At 32.5% G+C, this 19,953-nt stretch overlaps 4 protein-coding genes across 10 annotated transcripts; 3 read left to right on the forward strand and 1 right to left on the reverse strand.

Annotated features, from left to right (window-relative positions):
• Window positions 1-119: 119 nt before the first annotated feature.
• LOC111305167 (uncharacterized) lies at window positions 120-3,841 on the reverse strand. 2 transcript variants are annotated; one of them, XM_022902426.2, is made up of 5 exons: window positions 3,468-3,841; window positions 2,824-3,004; window positions 1,922-2,339; window positions 1,518-1,598; window positions 120-968 (listed from the first exon to the last, which is right to left on the reverse strand). In XM_022902426.2, exons 1-5 carry the CDS (start codon window positions 3,558-3,560, stop codon window positions 467-469), a joined length of 1,275 nt encoding a protein of 424 aa, XP_022758161.2. In that variant the 5' UTR covers window positions 3,561-3,841; the 3' UTR covers window positions 120-466. The 2 variants fall into 2 exon arrangements, with proteins under 2 accessions (XP_022758161.2, XP_022758160.2); XM_022902425.2 differs by having other exon boundaries at window positions 2,824-3,007.
• Window positions 3,842-10,128: 6,287 nt separating this feature from the next.
• LOC111305168 (BTB/POZ and MATH domain-containing protein 2-like) lies at window positions 10,129-14,717 on the forward strand. 2 transcript variants are annotated; one of them, XM_089751152.1, is made up of 4 exons: window positions 10,129-10,783; window positions 12,248-12,704; window positions 13,098-13,374; window positions 14,173-14,717. In XM_089751152.1, the coding sequence occupies exons 1-4, from the start codon at window positions 10,368-10,370 to the stop codon at window positions 14,352-14,354; spliced, it is 1,332 nt and encodes a 443-aa protein (XP_089607278.1). In that variant the 5' UTR covers window positions 10,129-10,367; the 3' UTR covers window positions 14,355-14,717. The 2 variants fall into 2 exon arrangements, with proteins under 2 accessions (XP_089607278.1, XP_022758162.2); XM_022902427.2 differs by having other exon boundaries at window positions 10,133-10,783; window positions 12,248-12,596.
• A 121-nt stretch (window positions 14,718-14,838) lies between these two features.
• On the forward strand, window positions 14,839-17,795 carry LOC111305170 (sm-like protein LSM2). Its single transcript, XM_022902432.2, has 3 exons — window positions 14,839-15,169; window positions 15,358-15,516; window positions 17,474-17,795. The coding sequence occupies exons 1-3, from the start codon at window positions 15,167-15,169 to the stop codon at window positions 17,591-17,593; spliced, it is 282 nt and encodes a 93-aa protein (XP_022758167.1). The 5' UTR covers window positions 14,839-15,166; the 3' UTR covers window positions 17,594-17,795.
• Window positions 17,796-17,929: 134 nt separating this feature from the next.
• LOC111305169 (heavy metal-associated isoprenylated plant protein 37-like) lies at window positions 17,930-19,786 on the forward strand. Of its 5 annotated transcripts, none has more exons than XM_022902431.2 (5): window positions 17,930-18,070; window positions 18,217-18,549; window positions 18,643-18,681; window positions 18,753-18,831; window positions 18,954-19,786. In XM_022902431.2, the coding sequence occupies exons 3-5, from the start codon at window positions 18,658-18,660 to the stop codon at window positions 19,448-19,450; spliced, it is 600 nt and encodes a 199-aa protein (XP_022758166.1). In that variant the 5' UTR covers window positions 17,930-18,070; window positions 18,217-18,549; window positions 18,643-18,657; the 3' UTR covers window positions 19,451-19,786. The 5 variants fall into 5 exon arrangements, with proteins under 5 accessions (XP_022758166.1, XP_089607282.1, XP_089607280.1 ...); XM_089751156.1 differs by having other exon boundaries at window positions 18,652-18,681; XM_089751154.1 differs by having other exon boundaries at window positions 18,643-18,831.
• The last annotated feature ends 167 nt before the right edge of the window (window positions 19,787-19,953 follow it).

Here is a 19,953-nt window from a genome sequence, read left to right on the forward strand (position 1 = left end):
ATCGTAAGATCAACGGATTAGAGCAGACAATAATTCTGTGAACTGTGACACCTGTCTTGTGCACAGCATTCGCTTCTACAAATCAAATAACAATTATGGTTATTAAGACTAGCTTCAAATAGAATGACAAAATTGTATTTTTATAGATATGAAAGGAATGGTTCTTTTTACCCGTGAGGCAGTGACAACCCTTACAACTTAATGATTATTATACATACACAAGTTGACAGAGGATTAGGTCCTGCTCATATGTGCTCAAGGCCATCACAAAACCCTCATGGATAGCATAGAAGTCAAAGTTCTATTCTTGATATATCACGCTTCACCTCTTCAGATATTCACGTCCAAGATTAATATACTTGAGTCTAACTTTCAGCTAACTAGAATATTGTGATTAGAATATCCAGCCATTCAAGATGTTATCCAAATGGCTAACACCGTCATGAACATGAGTTTTCCTCAGAATTCATGCAAACCTTAAAACTGCTACAGCCATCAATGTTGCAGCTCTGAAGTAGATTTCATTAACACTTTTCTCCACTCTCTTAATCATCTCCTCTTCCTTCAGACCTGACTTGCTAGCATTCTTGCTGATATGTAAGACTGTGTCCCTCAGTCTGTTAACTGCCCATGAGAACCAAACTAGCCCAAAACCAAGGCCAGTGCTAAAGAGTTTAGACGTACAAAATGGAACTCTCCCACAAGCTACCTTACAAATAACAGAGAAAAGCACAGCAAGACCAGTCCCAGCAATACCAGCAGAGAATTGGGTCAAGAGCTCAGGAAGTTCAGGGCCAGATTTCTTCAGGGAAAGAATTGCTGTTCTGCCATGCCGTCTCTTATTAGCCATCAAGGAAACAAGGCTCTCACATGCATGGAAATAATTCTTTTTGTAGAGGTCTCTCTCCCTGGCTGACTTCCTAGAGGTCTTCTTCTTTGGTGATAGCTTGAACTTGATTTTCTCAGGACTGTCAAAAATGAGTTGCATAAGAATACAAGAAATAAAAACATGTTCTGAACAAAAAAAAATTCAAAAGAAAGCACCAAGACTATAGTTTTTGTAGAAGTTTACATTTTAACCATGTATAAGAACAAGCCATTTTTTAGGTCCCATAACTAGTGGACAATAGACATGTTGGAAGATACCTAATTCAACATAAAGGTCAGATCTGCCACTTTTAGCATATTTAGTAGATCATTTTACTTTCTATGATCCTATTTTTGTTTCACACTCTATTATAATTTGTATTTCTGTTGATACATACTTTCCTATGCTCATCCCATTGCTATGGTCTTAAATGCAATTAACATAAATGAAGGACAGCAACTCACAAGTCATTATCCCTCCATCATAGAAATTCTACGCATAGAATTCAAGATCCCAAAACAAGATAATTCCAATTACTTCAACTGGACAGTTTCCACTTTATTATATAGAAGAATTTTGGTAAGAGCAAGGGGAATTGATAAATGAGGTCGCAATGAAACATTCTTGAAACAGATGATCAGTCACGTACCTTTTTGGAGGTGCAACACTCGCAACTCCAAACCGTGGAGAAGACAGGTTAGCACTAGCATGTGCTTCGGTGCTCCAAGTCCTGTTTAATCGGAAGATTTTAGGGTCAGATGCCTTTCAAACAACACTGGAATCAACTTATTGTTTTACATTCCAATAAAATTAAACCCAAGCAACAAAATTTACTTAACCAAAAACCAGAAGCACAAGTAATGAACAAAACCATTTAAAATCATCAGGTAATAACACGAAAAATACAAATAATGACAGTAGAAAATTTTCATCCTAAGCTTACTTTTCAATAATAGTGAAAATATCATAATATGGTGCATTCATAACAAGACTTGTTTGTTTGTACTGATAGTTTTCATATAATTTAAATCAAACAGGTGTTAGTTTCCATACCTATCGAAGTGTGGTACCAGTGCCAACTGCTTTCTCCACTTAGTTGAGTTGCTTGACAAGTAGAATTCAGTAACGATTGAAAGGATGTCTTTCATCTCAGTCCCACTAGCTATCAGCAAAATTCGACCATCTGGGTTAACTGTAATTTTCGAATTACGCACCATCTCTCCTACAAAGTCTGGGAGAGGCTTCTTGGCATCAATTTTGCTACTTGGATATATTAGAGAAGAAGCATAAGGCTGTTGATGCACGCCAAACATCAATGGTTGAAGTCCCATCAAATCAGATAGCAAAGATAAATCAAGTTCCCCTCTTTCCACTTCATTTGATCCCGACATAAGAAACTTCAAGATTTTTTCATGTCTCATGCACTTTTCAGCTATGCCAAAGCTAAACATTGCCATGTCAAGATAAGCATCTGCGACCAAAACAGAGTGACTATAATTATTCGGCAAAGACTACCGGAGAGGTGTTGAGCAGAAATAAATAAATAAATAAATAATTGACATTGCAAATGAACGTAGAAGTGTCTGAACAATAGTCACCAACAAAAAAGTTTTCTGCTTTCTTATTGTATACTACATTGTTGCAGCATTGTATCAATTGGATTCACCTAATCTAGCTCTTAAGATCAACTTTTTTATAATTATGAATCATAGAACCGATTTGAGTTCCATCCCAATTCAAATATACGAACTCTCACCGAGGTGAAGCAAAAATTTAATTAGAATGTCAATTAAACTTCATACATTAACAGACCTTCCTTATGATGTTTTAGGAAGAATTATATAAATTTTTTATCGAGACTCTAAGAACAAAAATTGATTTATGTCTGTTTTCCTTAAGTACACAGCACAAGAAAAAACTCTTCAATAAAAGGAACTAGGAAACAAGTTGCAGACCTGGTTTATCAATAATCATAGGCTTTTGCGCCATAGGATCAACATCTATAATCAGTTTAGGCTGACACAATGCAGTAACTGGTTTTGGCTGCTCCTGGAATCGGTTGCATTTCAGATCAAAGGGACCTGTTTGTACTATGTCTTGTTTCACTAGCTGACTTGGCAAGAAGGATTGACACTCCTGCTTCGGTCCAAACAATAAGCATTCGTTAATAAACAAATACTAATCCAATTCTTACAAAAATATTTAGTATTAGAGAGAGAGATAAAGAGCTAAAACACAAATTATAAGTAGAAAAATAAGAAAATAAATAGTTGCAAATTACCGATAGAGCAAATCTCAATAATTTCTAACTCATATCAAATATACACACATATGCCGGCACAAATTTTAATAAAACTATATTAGAATTCAATAAAACACAAAAAAGAAATCCAATAACTCGAAAATATCCATGTTAAAATGATAGAGAATTACATTAAACAAAGAAGAATTAAAACAATTTAACAAGCATACATGGCCAACAGTAGCTCACAATTGAAAAATCAACCCCCAAAAAAAAAAAAGAAACCCAGTCGAAAAAACAACATATCTCAAAAACCCAAATCATTAAAACCATAGAAAACAACCCCAAAACAATTACCTTGATCACCCTGCTAACGCCTTGCTCTTGGTGCAAAACAAGCCCCAGGCCCGGAGGGTACCCATGAGAAGCCATCAAGCAAAGTTTCATCATATTCTTTTATGGAGAGAAACCCAGTTCCCAAATTCTCACAATTCTATCCTCCCTTTTTTTTTTTGTCACAGAACCAAACACTTATCCATCTCTAGACCTCAAAATCCTGGATTTTCCTCCCAAATTTAAGTCTTTCATTTTAGTGGTAATAAAAAAAGACGCAAAATTTTAAGATGGGAAATTCAGATTTATGTGATCCAATTATTAGGAGGATTGAGAAATTTGTCCGGGCTTGGTGTCTGTGGCAGTCGCTGCTTTGAGAATCCGGATCCGGGACCCTTAAAAACAGACCAAAAATGTCGCTGTTTTTAATCTTGGATTCTCCCCAGAGTCCGGTTCCTTTTGTTTTTATTCTTGGCCGTCCGATTTTAATGTACGGATGTGATCTGTGATGAGATGTGCAAATGAATGATTGTCTTTTGTCAGAAAGGTTAAAATGGTGTGATAGAATACACTAGGAGCGAACCGTTATAAAAATCTGGGTGGAGCCACCATGCCCGGTTCAAAGGGGTTGACTCAGTGAGGTCATTTGAATTTGTACTTAAGATTACATTACATCAACCGTGAATTTCTGACTTTTTTTTTTTTTTCTTTTTCCTTCAAATTTGCTGGGAATTTATTCATGGTGGAAGCACAAAACCTTAGGCAATGTTTGCCTTGAGAAAACCAAGAATGATAGGATACTCAACCACCAACAACCGTTTCTCCATTGATCAATGTTTTTCGGATTCTAACTTGATTGGGTTAAAATCTCTAAACTCTTTAAAAAAATTTTATTTCTCATTATTTTTTACAAATAGCAAGCAAAAATTATTGTAATATATAGTTTTTGTATACGTTATAGTTTTTTTCGCTATCGCTCTTTATCAATTCCTACAAATTTATTCTTTTACAATCACACCTTCAAACCTTTGGAAGCTAGAAAACGGAATTATTAGTGATATACTGTGTAGTTAAAATATTCGGAGTTTTTTTTTCTTCCATTGATTGGTCAAGTGGGTTTCAAGCTCCCATTTTTTATTTTCTTAATAAAAAATCTTTTTTGTAAATATATGCTAGAAAATAATGATGTTAATAAATTTTAACAGTATTAAAGCCTAGGTTAATTAATTGTCAGTTTTTAAATCTCAAAGAGTAAATTTTCTTTATTTTTTTTTAACTTGACCACAATGTGTTTATGTGTGATTTATTTAATATAAAATTAATCTAACCTTCTAGTGTTTAAAAGGACAAGGCTTAAAAATTTATTTACTGTGTGTTTGAATTGAGGGAAGAGGAAGAAAAAGAAAGTAAAGGAAAGTAAAGTAAAAGAATGTAAAGGGAACAAAACTTATATTCATTTGTTTGGATAAATTTTTAATTTAAATAAAAAAAAAAAGTGAAAACTAAAAAACTTTTGGTTTTTCTCATAAATTTAATTTTTTTAATATCCCAATTTGGAGGAAAAGTTAAGAAAATAAAAGTTAAAAAATATTTTTTTTATAAAAAGATTATTATGTTCATATTTTTATTAATACTAAAAACTTAATAAAAAAATTAAGCAGATCACAATCATTTTGTAATTTTTTCAAAATCATCTTTTTTTTCAAGTAAGTTTCACATATCTCTTTTAACATAAAAATTTTTTATAATTTTTTTGTGATTTGATTTTGATGAATGGTTAAATATAAATAGATATATTTTGTAGGTTTATGAGATGACAGATTAACTCCTAAAAATTCATCAATGCATGTTTGTAAAATATTTTATTGTTTCAATTGATATAACAACAATTGTAAGACTAGCAATATAGCAAACATATCATGATCCATGAATACTCTAAAATCACAGGTAATGAAATATTTTAATTGAAAAAAATTATTATAATAATATTTTCATTTCTTTTTCATTATTTATCAAAACAATAGTTGTTAAAATTTATTTATTTTATTTTCTTTATTAATTTTAATTATTCAAACATATGTTACATATATCATTTTCTTTTATTCAAAAAACTTTTTTTTTTTCATTTCATTTCTTTTATTGATATTTATCATTAGTCTTTCAATCTTTTCAGTTTTAACTATAAAACAAACTCAACTCATTTAACCGAAACATCAGTTAAACGGTATTAAGTGTAAAAAATGTGATGACGTGGATTAATAGATGTGCAAGTGTCGAGAAGCGATTATCGAAACAGCTGCCCTAGCATTTCCTTGAGAAAAATTTTGTATTTTTTATTTTATGAATTTTAAAAAATATATTTATTTTAAGAAAAAACAATAATTTGTTTAAAAAATAAAAATAGTAAAAATACATTATTAAGTGACAATGAATATTGATGAAGGATGACAGTCACTTATGCAAATGGAAACTAAAATTTAAAAAACTATAATCTAACTAAATTCCTAATGTTAAATTCATTTTTAATTTTATTGCTTTCAAATTTTTCATGCTTCCCATACAAAAAGTTTAATGTTTTCAATTTTTGGAGATAGCACTATTTCCATATATTAAATGATCATAGTTTTGTACTATTAAAGAAAATTCATGTTTTTTTTCACCCAAAATGATTATTTATATATATATACATATGAAAAAACTTATTGAGTTAATCTGAACTGACATAATAATAATAAGATGTATTTTTCTATAATTTATAAATTTTTAACTATTTTTTCAAGATTTGATCATAGTGAAAATGTAAATAAAAAAGTTCAAATTATTTAATGATTTTAGGTATAAAAATAGCACATTATCAATAATTAATGAAAGCCTAGATATATGAATTTAACAGATAAAAGTAGTAAATATTTCGTAAATTATAAATCTCTTCCATTCAATTGTTTTATGTTAATTTTTTTATTTGTTTATTATATATGATATATAATATATTTAAAAAATCATGTGATATTTGTTTACGTGATATTTTTATTTGTAAATGTAATTTTATATAAAAAAATCAAATGAATGTAACTTTTAAATTAATAAAAATTTTAAATGTATATTTTATATTATGGTCCGATAACTAATTTGAATGGTCCAATAACATAATGGATCATCCAAGCTCATTTAGACATAAATTACGAATTTATAAAAAGAATATATATATATATATATATATAAAGCATTATTGCATGTTCGAGGGTTTGAACCTAAATTTTTTGGTGATTTATAATGAATAATAAAAATAACAAAAAAAACCATTATTTTAACTTTTTCCATCTTCTCCAAAATATTTTCATTAAAAATAGTGAAAACATCTTTCATTTGTTCTCTAAATTTGACCTATTTTTATTTTCATTAAAAAAAACATTTTTTTTTTATTTTTACAATCAAACAAAAATTTCACCCCATTTTATGCTTTATGAAAAAATAAAAATAAAAAATAACTATGTTCTTATGAATCGAACACACCTTATTAGTTTTTAGAGTTAGATGACAAAATCTTTGTTTCAAGGATTTGGAATTCCCATAAAAGCCATGGATAGATCAATTTGATCTTAAAAATTAAAAAATAAAATTAATTAATTTTCTTTAAAAAGTAATCGAAACTATTGATATTCTTAATAATTGAAAACAATAGAACTAAAATAAATTTATCAAAATAGGTTTATCATTTGATTAATTAAATTGAAAAACCAAATTTATTCATCATTTTTTATCAATGATTTTGAATGAAAAATGTTATATTTGTCTTTTTTAAAATATAAAAATATATTTATATTATATATAATATATTTAAAATCTATTAAAAGTGATCAATTACTTCAATTATTAATTTTAGGCAATAAAAAATTAATTGAATTTTTTTTCTTCGAAATTAATTAGTCTCTAATGTAGTTTATATTTTTGAGACTTTTGATTTTAAAGAATTATTATAGATTAAAAGAAAAAACAGAAAAAAATTATAGTAATTATCAACGATAATGTATTTTCTAACTTAATTCGTTTATACAAAAGTAGAATAATGCATTTTGACTTTCAAATTTTACATGTTTGTGTATAATTCTTAAAAAAAAAATTTGTATCTAAATGACTTTTTACTTTTTTTTTTTTTTAATTTTTGAAAACAAAAAATAAAAAATGCATCAATCAAACGGAAACACAATTGAATTCAAATCCAATTAAAAGTTGGGAAAATTGGATTAATTTTTTTAACATATCCAATTTGGTTTTAATTTTTATAGTCGAAATGTTATTTGACACATCCATGCAATGTAGTGTGGAACCCTTTTCATTGCAATGTCCCTCTTATATTATATAGGACCCAAACACACCCTTCAAATGCCGGAAATAATCAAACAATAATTGACTTGTCATTAAAGCAGCGCACACCCATAAAAACAAAAAGGCTGACCAGTGGGCATGCATGAATTGAACGAATTAATTAGACTTTGTTTGGGTTTTTTATGCAAATTCCACTTTTAAATGCGTTTTAAAACCTATATGTGGATTAGGTATGCATGCTACTACTTCTTTCAATAAAGCACCCAGCATTCTTACCCGCCCAAAAAAAAAGTACCCAACATTAATTGAATTTATACTTTTAAATGGAAGTTGTGGCGGCAGCCTCCAACTTTTGGGATTAAAAAAATAATAATAATATATAAAATAAAATAAATATATATTGACATGTACTTAGTCGTAAAAAGAATATAATTTGATAATATTTATTATAAACTATATATTTAATAAAACTAATATTTAAAAATTAAAAATATAAATTATATATTTTTTTTATTTTATTTTTTTATATATTTGATTTAACCTTCGGGCCTTGAAAGCGTACATGACAGGTCAACATCTATCGATGGTACGACCATTTATAAGCAGATTCAAACATCCACCTAACGTACGCTCTTTATCTTTTTGCAGATTTAATGTCTACACACGATAGGATTTTCAAGACCCAAATTAACTGTACCCTTGACTCCAAAGTAAGCATACCAAACCACCTCGGGCCTTAGGATCTCAGATTTAGGGTACCCCCTATAGGCCCCTCGAGGAAGCAAAACTGGTACAGAAAATAAAAGAAAAAAAAGGCATCTAAAATAATAATGGGGGAGGGCAGTGGCATCATGATTGTGGTAGGAAAACTATAAGGGTGTTCAATGTACGTTCCCCTGGCAGGAGCCTCCCAGACGTAGTCTCTTCATCACTCCACTTCACCAAACTTTGGTCCCTACCTACCCAGTCCTTTTATGGCAGCCGTGTCTTAACTCTCACGCGCCCTACGTTAGGGTTCCCTTAGGTTAGCGCTAAAAATAAATGTTTTCAATGGGTGCATGCGTTTTACTTAAAATTTTTTTATCATGTGATATAATTATTTAATTATAATAAAAAATTAACAAAATTAATTTCATATAAATTTTTAATAAATCATACAATTTTAAATTTTAATTATTTAATTATATTATAATAATTATAAATAATATGATTCGTGTTCAACAATATAAAATCTTTGAAAATTTTTTAATATTGTATTTTATGTGCCAAATTTTGAGAAAATCAATATCAAAATATAATTATTGCTATTAAAAATTCAAAGAATCAAGATCAAGACAATGAGTTTTTATAATATTGTGTTCTAAAACACTTTTTAGCACTAAATATAATGATGCAATTTGGATGTAGGACTTAAATATACATATAATTTTAAAATGAGATTTTAATATTTAAATATTAACCCATGACATAATTTTCTTTAAATCAAAATAAAAAGTTTGAGTCCAATTAAACATTCTTTAATTATGTAGATATAGAATATATTGTTTTTACAAGTATCTTTTTTTTTTTCAAAAACAAAATACCATAATTATAATTAAAAAAATGAGATAGTTATATTTTAATTCATCACCACAATTTCCTCTTTAATTTATACTAATAAAATAATAAGAGCATGAAAATAGAGATAATAATAGTCCAATTTGAATTCGATTTTTTTTAAATATATAGGATTATAATATTTAAATTTTATTTTGAATCCAAATTGATTTTTCATTAAAATCAATTCAATTTAAACTGAATTTTATTAGTTTTATTCAATTAGATTTAACAATTTTTTAAATTTATTTTATTTTTATATATTATTTTATTATGATTTTAATATATTTAAATAAAATTTAGATATAAAATAATTATTTTATTTTATAAAACTTTAAAAATATAAAAATTAATAAAAACATATAACTATATTAAATTTAAAATTTTTTATTTCACAATCCTAACTTAATATATAAATTTAATATCCTAATTTAATTCAAATTAAATAAAAAAATCCAAACTAAATTAAATATTACAAATTTAAATTTAAATTTGATTTTCTTAGAATTTCCTTACCTTTTGAAAAAGCCTATAAATAATCATATCTACCAACATCAAGAAGTATTTTTAATAGTCAGATTCCTTCGGTCTTTATTCAAGAAGAAAAGAGAATAACGTGAAATTACTAGAATACTCATCAATTGACAGCTGTCATCGTCAAAAAAGTGAGTGGCGTCGAAATCCATGATACAACTTCTAAAGAACGCTGTGCTGCTTTACCTCAACCAATTAAAAAAAAAAAGAAAATATTTAATTTCATTGATAAAATGGAATTATGATAATTACGTACGTATGCCAATAAAGTCATCATTTTCGATCCAATTTCTCTCTCCGAAACCCTAGAAAATTCACTCTCCGAATAACTGAAAAAAAGATAGGACCCCTAAATTTTCTCAAAGAAACCCTCTCTTTTTCCGGGAAAATCCTTATCAATCTAAGAGACAAGAAAGTTTTAAAAGCAACAATTTCGGGTTAAAAAATTAGTTTTCTTGGGGAGTGCATATGGGGAGGGTTATGCGTGAAACGTCGAAATCATCCTCGTCTTCGACCTCCTCCGTCAGCGCCACCACGACTTCGACCTCTGTGACGGAGACGGTGAACGGGTCTCACCAGTTCAAGATCACGGGGTATTCGCTGTCGAAAGGTTTGGGGATCGGCAAATACATAGCTTCCGACACGTTCATGGTGGGTGGATATCTGTGGGCGATCTATTTTTATCCCGATGGGAAGAGCCCCGAAGATAATTCTGCCTACGTTTCGTTGTTCATTGCTTTGGCGAGCGAGGGGACCGACGTTAGGGCGCTTTTTGAGCTCACACTTTTGGATCAGAGCGGGAGAGAGCGGCATAAGGTGCATAGCCATTTTGGGAGGACGCTTGAGAGTGGGCCCTATACGCTTAAGTATCGCGGCAGCATGTGGTAGGGGTTTCTTTTTTTTTTTTTTTTCTTTTTAATTTTTTCATTGGATTGGTCTTTGATTTGGTTAATTTGGTTGGAATTACGGGGTGGGTTTCGGGTTTTACATTGGTTAATCGTCTTTGGGTTGATTAAACTTTTGGTGGATATTGAGGTTTGATGCGTTAATCGTAGTTCTTGTTCTTCTGTTGTTTTTTCTAGTGGGGTTTCAAGTGTATTGCTGGGTAGTAAGAACTGCATGATGGTTTGGTTGTGGTTCTTGTGTTGTAATTTGTGATTCGCAGGGTGACTTTGTTGTACGAGGGCTGGATTCTGGATCTTTTTCAGTTTCATTTAGTTAACTTTATGTTGGTTCTTAGGATCTGGGGTGTTTGTATAACAAGTGTGTTGCCTATATAGTACATAAATAGCAACATAATAGCCGTTGGAGAAATTAAGGAATGAGCTTGTTTTTGGTGGCATATTATTGACATCAAAAGAAGATGGGGTGGGGCTGAACATAATGTTCGCAAGAATTATGCTAAAATTGGTTATTGTTAGATGTTATTACTTATTAGCGACTATTATCTGGAATAAGCAAATGCATTATGCATTATGCTTTAACCTTCACTGCTGTTATTAGATTTTTAATTCTTTATTAGTATTATTATTTTGATTTTTCTTTCGTTCCCCTCATCTCGTTAAGATTCCATGACATGTATTTAAATATATTTAGAAAGATAAATATAATATTTCAAAATTATGTCTATGGTTCTGATGAGAGGTTGTTTGGATTAGTGACAAGAAAGAAAAAGTCAATTATTTTGTAATATATTTGTTTTTCTATTAAGGGTTACTTTTGTTAAATATTGTTTCTAAGCATTGAATGTTTTGAGGCTAATGTTTTAAGTGTTAAGGGTTTGTATATGTTTTGCAAATTGCCTACCAGGTTGATTGTTTGTCTAGATGGATTATTTTCTGAAGCTATGCTTTTATCTGGCGTGTTTTGGGCTCAATGTCAACCCATACAGTTTAACCTTACTGCAGCTTGGGTGTTTTGTGACATCAAGCATTTGGTTACAATCAAGTCAGAAATGATTGACTAAAGACATATGCAACAACATTATCACTATCCTAATTTAATAACTGCTTAGCTGGTGTCCCTTGGTTGCTTAACTACTCTAATTGTTCATGATGTCTGACCTTTACTAACTAGATATTAAGTGTTTTTAAGAAATTTGTTGGTTGATATCAGAATTTAGGCTTAGCCACTTGGCCCATGGGTTCTTAGCTCTCTATATTTGTTGGGGGATTTGTCAAGTTCCAGGTTTTGACTCCTTAGTCTCCCCCCTCCCCCTCCCCCCCCCCCTCCCCCCACCCTTGAAAGATAAACAAAATGAAGAAGCATATTTTTCTTGTTTCCCTTATTCTTCATTGTGTATGATAACTTTTGATGAGTAGACAAGTAATTAGTTTGATTTGCTGCAGGGGATATAAACGATTTTTCAAAAGAACTCTACTGGAGCAATCAGACTACTTTAAAGACGATTGCCTCTCTGTTCACTGTAGTGTTGGTGTTGTTAAGTCACATACAGAGGGTCCTAAGATCTACTCCATAGCTGTTGTGCCTTCAAACATTGGTCATCATTTTGGACAACTACTAAAAAGTGGAAAGGGAACCGATGTAAGCTTTGAAGTTGATGGGGAAGTTTTTCCTGCCCACAAGTTGGTACTTGCTGCTCGTTCACCTGTGTTTAGAGCACAACTTTTTGGTCCAATGAAGGATCAGAATACAAAGCAAATAAAAATTGAAGATATTGAAGCTCCTGTTTTTAAGGTTCAGTACACTACCTCGTCTTCTTATGTTGGTCAAAAACTCATGCTACTTCTTATCCATGATAATGCACTGATGATGGATGCGTGGCTTCAGCTTGCCATGGATAGCGTACACTGGGCTTGGATGCATGATGGCAACTTGCCATTGATAGCATGCCTGATTCCGATAATTAGTTAACGAAAACTTCTCGAAAGAAACTTTATGCTGGGGTGGCTGATGCTTTGTTTTCGAAGCCAGAATCATGGCATGTACTGTCTTAAGCTTTTAGTTAATTGCTTCATATAACGCACGTGTGGGTGGTCAATGGTTTTACATGATAGTACTTAGCTCATGAGTGTACATTTCTTTACAATTTATGAAAATCATGATATTCATGCCTTATTTAAAGTCTTCCATCATTTACCTATCTAGCAAAAGCAAACTGACTGTTAATAAGTATGTAATCTATGGTACTGATTACTGATAAAGTGTTGTCTCTATGGCCTATTTTGCACTTTGCAGGCCCTACTTCACTTTATCTACTGGGATTCTCTGCCTGACATGCAAGAGCTCACTGGTCTCAACTCAAAGTGGGCCTTTACATTGATGTCTCAGCATCTGCTTGCAGCTGCAGATAGGTATGGACTAGATGGGCTGCGATTACTTTGTGAGGCAAATCTTTGTGGGGATGTTGCCATTAACACTGTGGCAACTACGTTAGCCTTGGCTGAGCAGCACCATTGTTTCCAGCTGAAAGCTGTGTGTCTCAAGTTTGTTGCAATGCCAGAAAATCTAAGAGGTGAATCTCTTTTTATAAATGATATTTACATCTATGTTGCATCAGGGTATGGTAAAATTGTCATTTTATTTGGACAAATGCAATTGATTATGCTAATTATCAGTTTGACATAGGTTATTTGTTTCCTAAACTGGAAATCATTGAAATTATGGACCGTTCACTGCAGGCAACCAAATTGGTGACGGAAAAAGACTTGTTTTAAAATAAAAGCATAGCAAGTCTTCTTGTAGCTCTTTAATTCTGGGCCTTTTCTTTTCAGCTACACAGAAGTTGGTTGGAAAGTAAATAGGTTTTACATTATTTAAGATTTGTCTTATTGTAATATTGTGGGTCATAAATGCCACCGCTAAATTCTGTAACAGCTGGTATCACTTATAAGTTCCACGTTGTGCGACTGTGTCTTAGCCCTCATGATATTATATAACCATTCTTCTTGCAATCTAACTGCTATCCTTGAGACATTATTTAAGATAAATCTTATTGTAATATTATGGGTCATAAAAGCTTAATGTCTGTTTCGAGCTTCTATTATGTGTTGTTTTTTGTTGAAAGCTTGGATTTTTCCACCCTTCATGCAACTATCCTTAATTCCTCATTTGGGATTTCTGTGGGTAATATGACTGGATATTGCATCATGCAAGGGTTGTTGCATTATAAATATCCATAGTTGTTAGAAGATTTAGCCCGTTGTCAGCATTCTGGTTGTAAAGTTTGTCTTAGTGGGATAAATGTTGATTTTTTTTTTTTTTTGTTAACAATGTTTCTTGACTACCTTTGGTTTATATTCTTGTTTTGCAGCTGTAATGCAGACTGATGGCTTTGAGTACTTGAAGGAAAGTTGCCCATCTGTCTTGACAGAGCTGTTGGAGTATGTGGCTAGAGTAAATGAGCACTCAGTGATTGTATGCAGACATGCGAATGAAGCCATCCTCGATGGAAGTGATGCCAATGGTAGGCGGGTGAAGCAACGACTACAGTAGCAGCAGCTGGCCACATTTTCCAGTGTAGTTGAAAAAAAGGAAAAGGAAATGAAAGGAAAAAAAGGAAATATAAAATCTCTAGAATTAGGAAAAATTTTCCAGTGCTAGAAGCTTGGGTGGATTTGTAAGAGATGTAAATGTAGTTGTTCATTTGGTGTTGATTTGTTTGTTTTGTGATGGGAATGAGAAGCGTTTCCAAAATTGTAGGTTTTTCCATATCTTGGCTTTTGACATTACTACTTATAGTTGGTATTTACTGTGATTACTGGTGTGTATTGAGGATTGATTGACGTCCTAGAAGAAACATTTTGAGTCAGCAGCTAATGGTTACAGACAACAAGAGTTTGTCAATTTCCATTTCAATTTTCTCGATTATACACCTTTGTTCGCGGGCGGCAAAAGGCGATGGATGATATTGGAGTATTATTATTATTTTTTTTTTGGGGGGGGGGGGGGGGGGGGCATGACTTTTGAGCATTGAAAGAACTGAAAGTTGTAAAATTTTAAGGCCATAGCCCATGCCTGAGGGTGGGCCTTGTAGTCCCAAAATCAAAGTGGGAAGCCGCCAATGAAAATTAAGTACTAGTAGTAGATTTTTTACTTTTTGGCCAGTAATACTGGAAGTAGTTCAAACAACCGAAAAACCTAACAGAAGGTTTTATCATCATCATAGGTTTTAAGTTTTGCAACTCTGCTATACACCACCTCAGCTCTCAGCCTCAGACCGACTCTGCTCCATCAAATTTTCATTTTCATCTCACCAAAACCCAGAAAACTCTCCCTCTCACTTTTTGAGCGGAGGAATAAAAATCATGGTAATCTTCTTTTTCCCTTTTCCTCTTTTTCGTATTAGTAACTTTTCTTTTGTTTTCTGACCGCTAAAATCTTTTTTTTTCCTTTTCTTTTTAATTCAATTGAGTTCGTAACTATTTTCCCCTATGCCTTCTCTAATGGGCTTCCCTTTGACTTTTGTGTTTTTTGTTGGGGGGGGGGGTGGTTGCAGTTGTTCTTTTCGTATTTCAAGGACTTGGTGGGAAGAGAAGTTACGGTGGAGCTAAAGAATGATTTGGCAATCAGAGGAACCCTTCATTCCGTTGATCAATACCTCAATATCAAGCTCGAGAACACCAGGGTTGTCGATCAAGACAAGAATCCTCACATGGTATGCTCCCTTTTTTTTCTTTTATCTTCCCTCTGTTAATTGGATTCCCCCTTCATTTTCTTATTATCATTGGGGTTTATCAAGGAATTACCCCAAAATTAGGTTTCTAAAAAGTTAGGGTTTCTTTTTTCTTTTTGTTAAATCCTTAATTGGAAGAAATGAATTGTGTATGTTAAGTCCCTACTTTTTCTTTCACTCCAATCGGCCCTTTTTTCTTTTTCTTTTTCTTTTTCTTTTTCTTTTTTTCTGGGTAAACATGAGATGAGGAAAGCTGAATTTAGTGCTTATCAAGAATTTTTTTTTTTTTTTATACACGCTGTCTTCCTTTATTTAGATTTTCTATTTTTATTTTCCTAGCTGATTTTGTACCGAATGTCTATCACTGTATGCTTTACCAATGTAGCTACTTTGTGAATTATCCGTTAACTAATTTTCTCCATTGTTTTACTTCTCCAATAGAAGTGATGAGTCTAACAAAACTTTTCTTTTTTTCAACAGTCCAAAGTCCAAAAACTTCTTATCTTTGTTTGTTATCATTCTTCTGCATTTCTTCTTTGCATCTGAAATGCATGCTTACCTTTACCTCTGGTGAAATTCAATTCTGTTATCGTCTATATTTCTTTAGTATTTTGCTTTGCATGAATAATATTTCTCTTCCCTGTGCTATGTCAATGACAAATATATCTGTTGTGGTTTATTTAAATTAGTTTACTCTAATGGGAATGTCTTATTTCTATTTTTAACCCGTGGTTATAGAGCAACAATCTGAAAATTGGATTCAGGAACATTATGTTTTGTACTACAGAATATGCCTTGTCCATGTTAGTATGGTGGTACATGGTCTTTCATTTAGCATATAGAATTATTGATGCAGGATGAACATTCCCAGTATTATGTCCCGTCTGAAAGAGTCTCATCCTAATATTTGGCATTGGATTCAACTCAATGTAAAATCTATATAGTTATTGATGTTGCCAAGAAGAGGAAGGCAGGAAAGCCTATTCAAACAAGGTAATATATATTTTATGCTGTGTAAGAAAAGAGTAGCAATGCAATCCAACTTGTTAATGTCCAAAAAAGGGCAATCCAACTTGTTTGGTGCTATGAAGGTTAGGTTTGGCTTTTTGGTTTGTGTTGGATCCAGCCAAACCTGTCACCTTTTACCTCATTAAAGTGTGCCACAAGTGCTTTGATGTTGGAATGTGTCAAATGTGATGTCAATCTGCTGATCACTTATGATTTTAGGTTTTGCCAGTTTTTCGCCACTTCTCTTTTCAAAATACATTTGTTTTGAAACTTTTTGTTTTTCTTTTGGCTTATGACACAACTGTGTCAAGTCATTTCATGTTTTGACTATTGATGATTGCTTGCTTTGAATCGGGTTTGGCTACTAGGCATGTAAATGGAGTGATACACATGTGAATTTGACATGGAAGTCCCAGTTTTAGCGTGTAATATGTATTTGATCATCCTTTTTTAGTTTTTGGAACTGAAATTATTTTCGTGCTTGCAATGATCTACTAACTCTTTGAGTCAAAGACTGGTAGAGCTTTGAAACACTCTATTACTGCTAAATGGGATTTCTTAACTTTACATAAAGATGGTTCTTTCACTCACTCCTTCTTATGTGCTATCAGTTTTTCTGTGCTTGCTTTCATCTATTTCTCTTTTATCTTTAAATTCATCCTTCAGTATGAAGCCATGCATCCCCTGCTGGTTTTTGAAGTTATCCCGAACGTATCACCAGGTTGTATTGTCCTGTCACCCTATACCCATAACATGCGCCTTTTTTTGACTTCATTGTACACTGGCCATCTCAGTCTCAAATATACCAGTCTTCTTTTCAATCTCTTCACATCCTTTGGGCTTGATGTCGCTGCTTATGTTATGTCTGTACTTTTGTTTTTCTCTTTTCAATTTTGGTCGGCTGAATTGATGAGTTTCAGTTTGTTTACAGCTTTCAGTGAGGAACTGTTTTATCAGAGGCTCGGTTGTGAGGTATGTCCAGCTACCTCCTGATGGAGTTGACATTGAATTGCTTCATGATGCCACAAGAAGAGAAGCTCGGGGAGGCTGAAAAGCATTTGTTGACAAATTCAGTTTACTTTAATGGAACATCTGATTTAGATACTTTTTGCTTCAAATAGTTTCGGAATTAAGCAAAAGATAATGACTAGCTAATGATCATTGATCCCTCTTTGCATTGATGTAGACAAATTGATGTTGGTTTGTGTATCCACAAATGTTATTTTCTGAAAGAATATTTCCTTATCGAAGAAGACGTGTACAATGCTGGTAGCTAGTTATGATGCTGTGAAATGTCGATTGTTGGGTACGAATTCTGAGGATGAAGTCTGAAATATAGGCTGTGCAAAGTGTGTAGCAAGAGTGTTGCTGTGAAATGTTTCGCGTGGAACTTGGTTTGGTGCAATGCTTGGATCAATAGCAAGAGCTGAACTTGTTGACATTAATTATAGGGTTTCAATTTCATCAGATCAATAATTTCCCAATTAACATGACTCCTTACCATCCAAGGAATAAATTTAGTAAGCTGGTAATGGTAATTTTCTTTTTTCAGAAGAGATTCCTTGTTGATTAGTAGTTTTTACCATTCCTAATTTCCTATATGATACCAACTTGCCTTGACTCTCTCAACAATTGGTAATAATTTATCTAATAAATTTCTCTTGATTCTTTTAGTCGGACCTGCGGTCACCAATTTCAGTTTTGGAAGCTCTGCGGTTATGCACTAGAAATTATCACATTCAAGGCAATCAAACCTGATTTAGATTTTTTTTTTTCCTAGAAGTGGGATGTCAGTTACCTTATCTTCTGAGGACATTTTGAAAACGTAAAATCTACATCATTTACGGAAAATCATTATCTTCTCTAGTGCACAGCAAAGTTTAGGCTTGATTATTTCCATTTTCAAGCTAAGTGAAGCATCAAGATTTTCTGGCCAAGAAGGGAAACAGAAGAAAAAATCATCAAGAATTTTCTTTTAAATAGCCAGCAACGTACTTCGAGGCACACGTAACTACATTACTCCTCTCTGCTCTCCTTACTATCTTCTGAGAACATTCATTTCCTTTAATCCCATCACTCATATTTCTCTGTTTTGCTAAGGTTCTCTAGATTCCAATGGGAGATTATCTGAATGTCCCGGTATGCATCTGTTTTTTTTAATATGTTTAGTACCCATGGTTTCTTTTTCATGGTTTTCGATTTCTTTGCAGACTTGTGTTCTGAAAGTGAATATCCAGTGTTGTGCAGCATGTCCCAAGAAGGTGAAGAAAAAGTTGCAGAAAATCAATGGTATATTTCCTCCATGAAAGAATGTTAATGTATAAGATATTTTGATTCCTAAAGAAGCCAAAACTTTTAAAATACTTTCTGATTTCTTTCCTTTTTTTTTTTTTCGTTTGATTGTCACTTAGGTGTGTATGCTATCGACATAGATACCAAAAATGGAATGGTGTCCGTTCGGGGCATTGTCCAACCCTCTATACTCATCCAGACAATATCAGAAAAGGTTGGCAAAAAAGCAGAGCTTTACTCCTTTGAGAAGAACCCCAAGATTCAAAACGAAATGCTAGACCAAGGCAATAGTTGTTCTGCTTGTAAATACGAGGAAAAGAACCAAACATGTTCTTTTACCACTGATGAATCTAACGACCATGATCAGGCTGTCCTTAATGAAGTTAAGGACCCGATACCAGAAGTGCCCGAAGGCTCCCTTTCTTGGCATCAAACACAACATCGCCTGAGAAAGAAGAAACACAGGTTTGCTGGATGGATTGGCAAGAAGAGTACCGTTGAACCAAGAATGTTTGGCAATTTTGGAGGGCCAAGGCCAGGATATTCAAGGCTGCCACATGCAGCGACGGTGCCACCACTATCACCTCCAACTCTTCCACCGCCATCATATAGGTAGTATGGACAGCATCCACCAGTTTATCCCTTCTCACCACCTTAACGGATAGCAAAGCTGCCGTGGCCGTATCCATAAGATTTCTGTGAGAAGAGGGAAGGGAACCACCAGTAGGCAACTCTGCTTTTCACTCATTTCGTAATGATAATGTTAATGCTTGCAGCATAATGTGAGCTGCTCCAAACGTGAATTACTTCATCGATTATCACGGGAGTGTTTTTCTATGTTATCCTAGTAGTTTGATTTTTATTCTTTTTTCCTAGGCATTTATATGAAACTGTCAACATTCATCTAAATTGACCGTTTGAGTATTCGATATTTCAACAATAATTTTCTGTACCTTCAAATTTTAAAGTTTCCATCGTGTCTTTTACGTATAATTAACTATGTATATACGGAGATATGTTCAAACATGGAAAATGTTAGTCATCAGTGGCCAAAATATATAGAGAAATGCTGTTACAGGCATTGTATTACCATGGAAAACCGTTACTTAAATTTCAATT

Source organism: Durio zibethinus, chromosome 21, assembly GCF_047325235.1.
Source record: "Durio zibethinus cultivar Kanyao isolate XHJ-2024 chromosome 21, ASM4732523v1, whole genome shotgun sequence".
NCBI lineage: Eukaryota > Viridiplantae > Streptophyta > Magnoliopsida > Malvales > Malvaceae > Durio > Durio zibethinus.

What these genes read in the sequence shown, in the direction of transcription:
- LOC111305167 (XM_022902425.2), bottom strand. Translation starts at nt 3,560, where the DNA reads ATGATGAAACTTTGCTTGATGGCTTCTCATGGGTACCCTCCGGGCCTG. An exon ending in GCGTTAGCAGGGTGATCAAG is followed by an intron (nt 3,008 to 3,467) that starts GTAATTGTTTTG and finishes TTTGGACCGAAG; the next exon opens with CAGGAGTGTCAATCCTTCTT. An exon ending in TATGATTATTGATAAACCAG is followed by an intron (nt 2,340 to 2,823) that starts GTCTGCAACTTG and finishes TTTTGGTCGCAG; the next exon opens with ATGCTTATCTTGACATGGCA.
- LOC111305168 (XM_089751152.1), top strand. Translation starts at nt 10,368, where the DNA reads ATGGGGAGGGTTATGCGTGAAACGTCGAAATCATCCTCGTCTTCGACC. An exon ending in AAGTATCGCGGCAGCATGTG is followed by an intron (nt 10,784 to 12,247) that starts GTAGGGGTTTCT and finishes GATTTGCTGCAG; the next exon opens with GGGATATAAACGATTTTTCA. An exon ending in TTCAGCTTGCCATGGATAGC is followed by an intron (nt 12,705 to 13,097) that starts GTACACTGGGCT and finishes TGCACTTTGCAG; the next exon opens with GCCCTACTTCACTTTATCTA.
- LOC111305170 (XM_022902432.2), top strand. An exon ending in AAGACAAGAATCCTCACATG is followed by an intron (nt 15,517 to 17,473) that starts GTATGCTCCCTT and finishes GTTTGTTTACAG; the next exon opens with CTTTCAGTGAGGAACTGTTT.
- LOC111305169 (XM_089751154.1), top strand. Translation starts at nt 18,684, where the DNA reads ATGCATCTGTTTTTTTTAATATGTTTAGTACCCATGGTTTCTTTTTCA. An exon ending in AAAGTTGCAGAAAATCAATG is followed by an intron (nt 18,832 to 18,953) that starts GTATATTTCCTC and finishes ATTGTCACTTAG; the next exon opens with GTGTGTATGCTATCGACATA.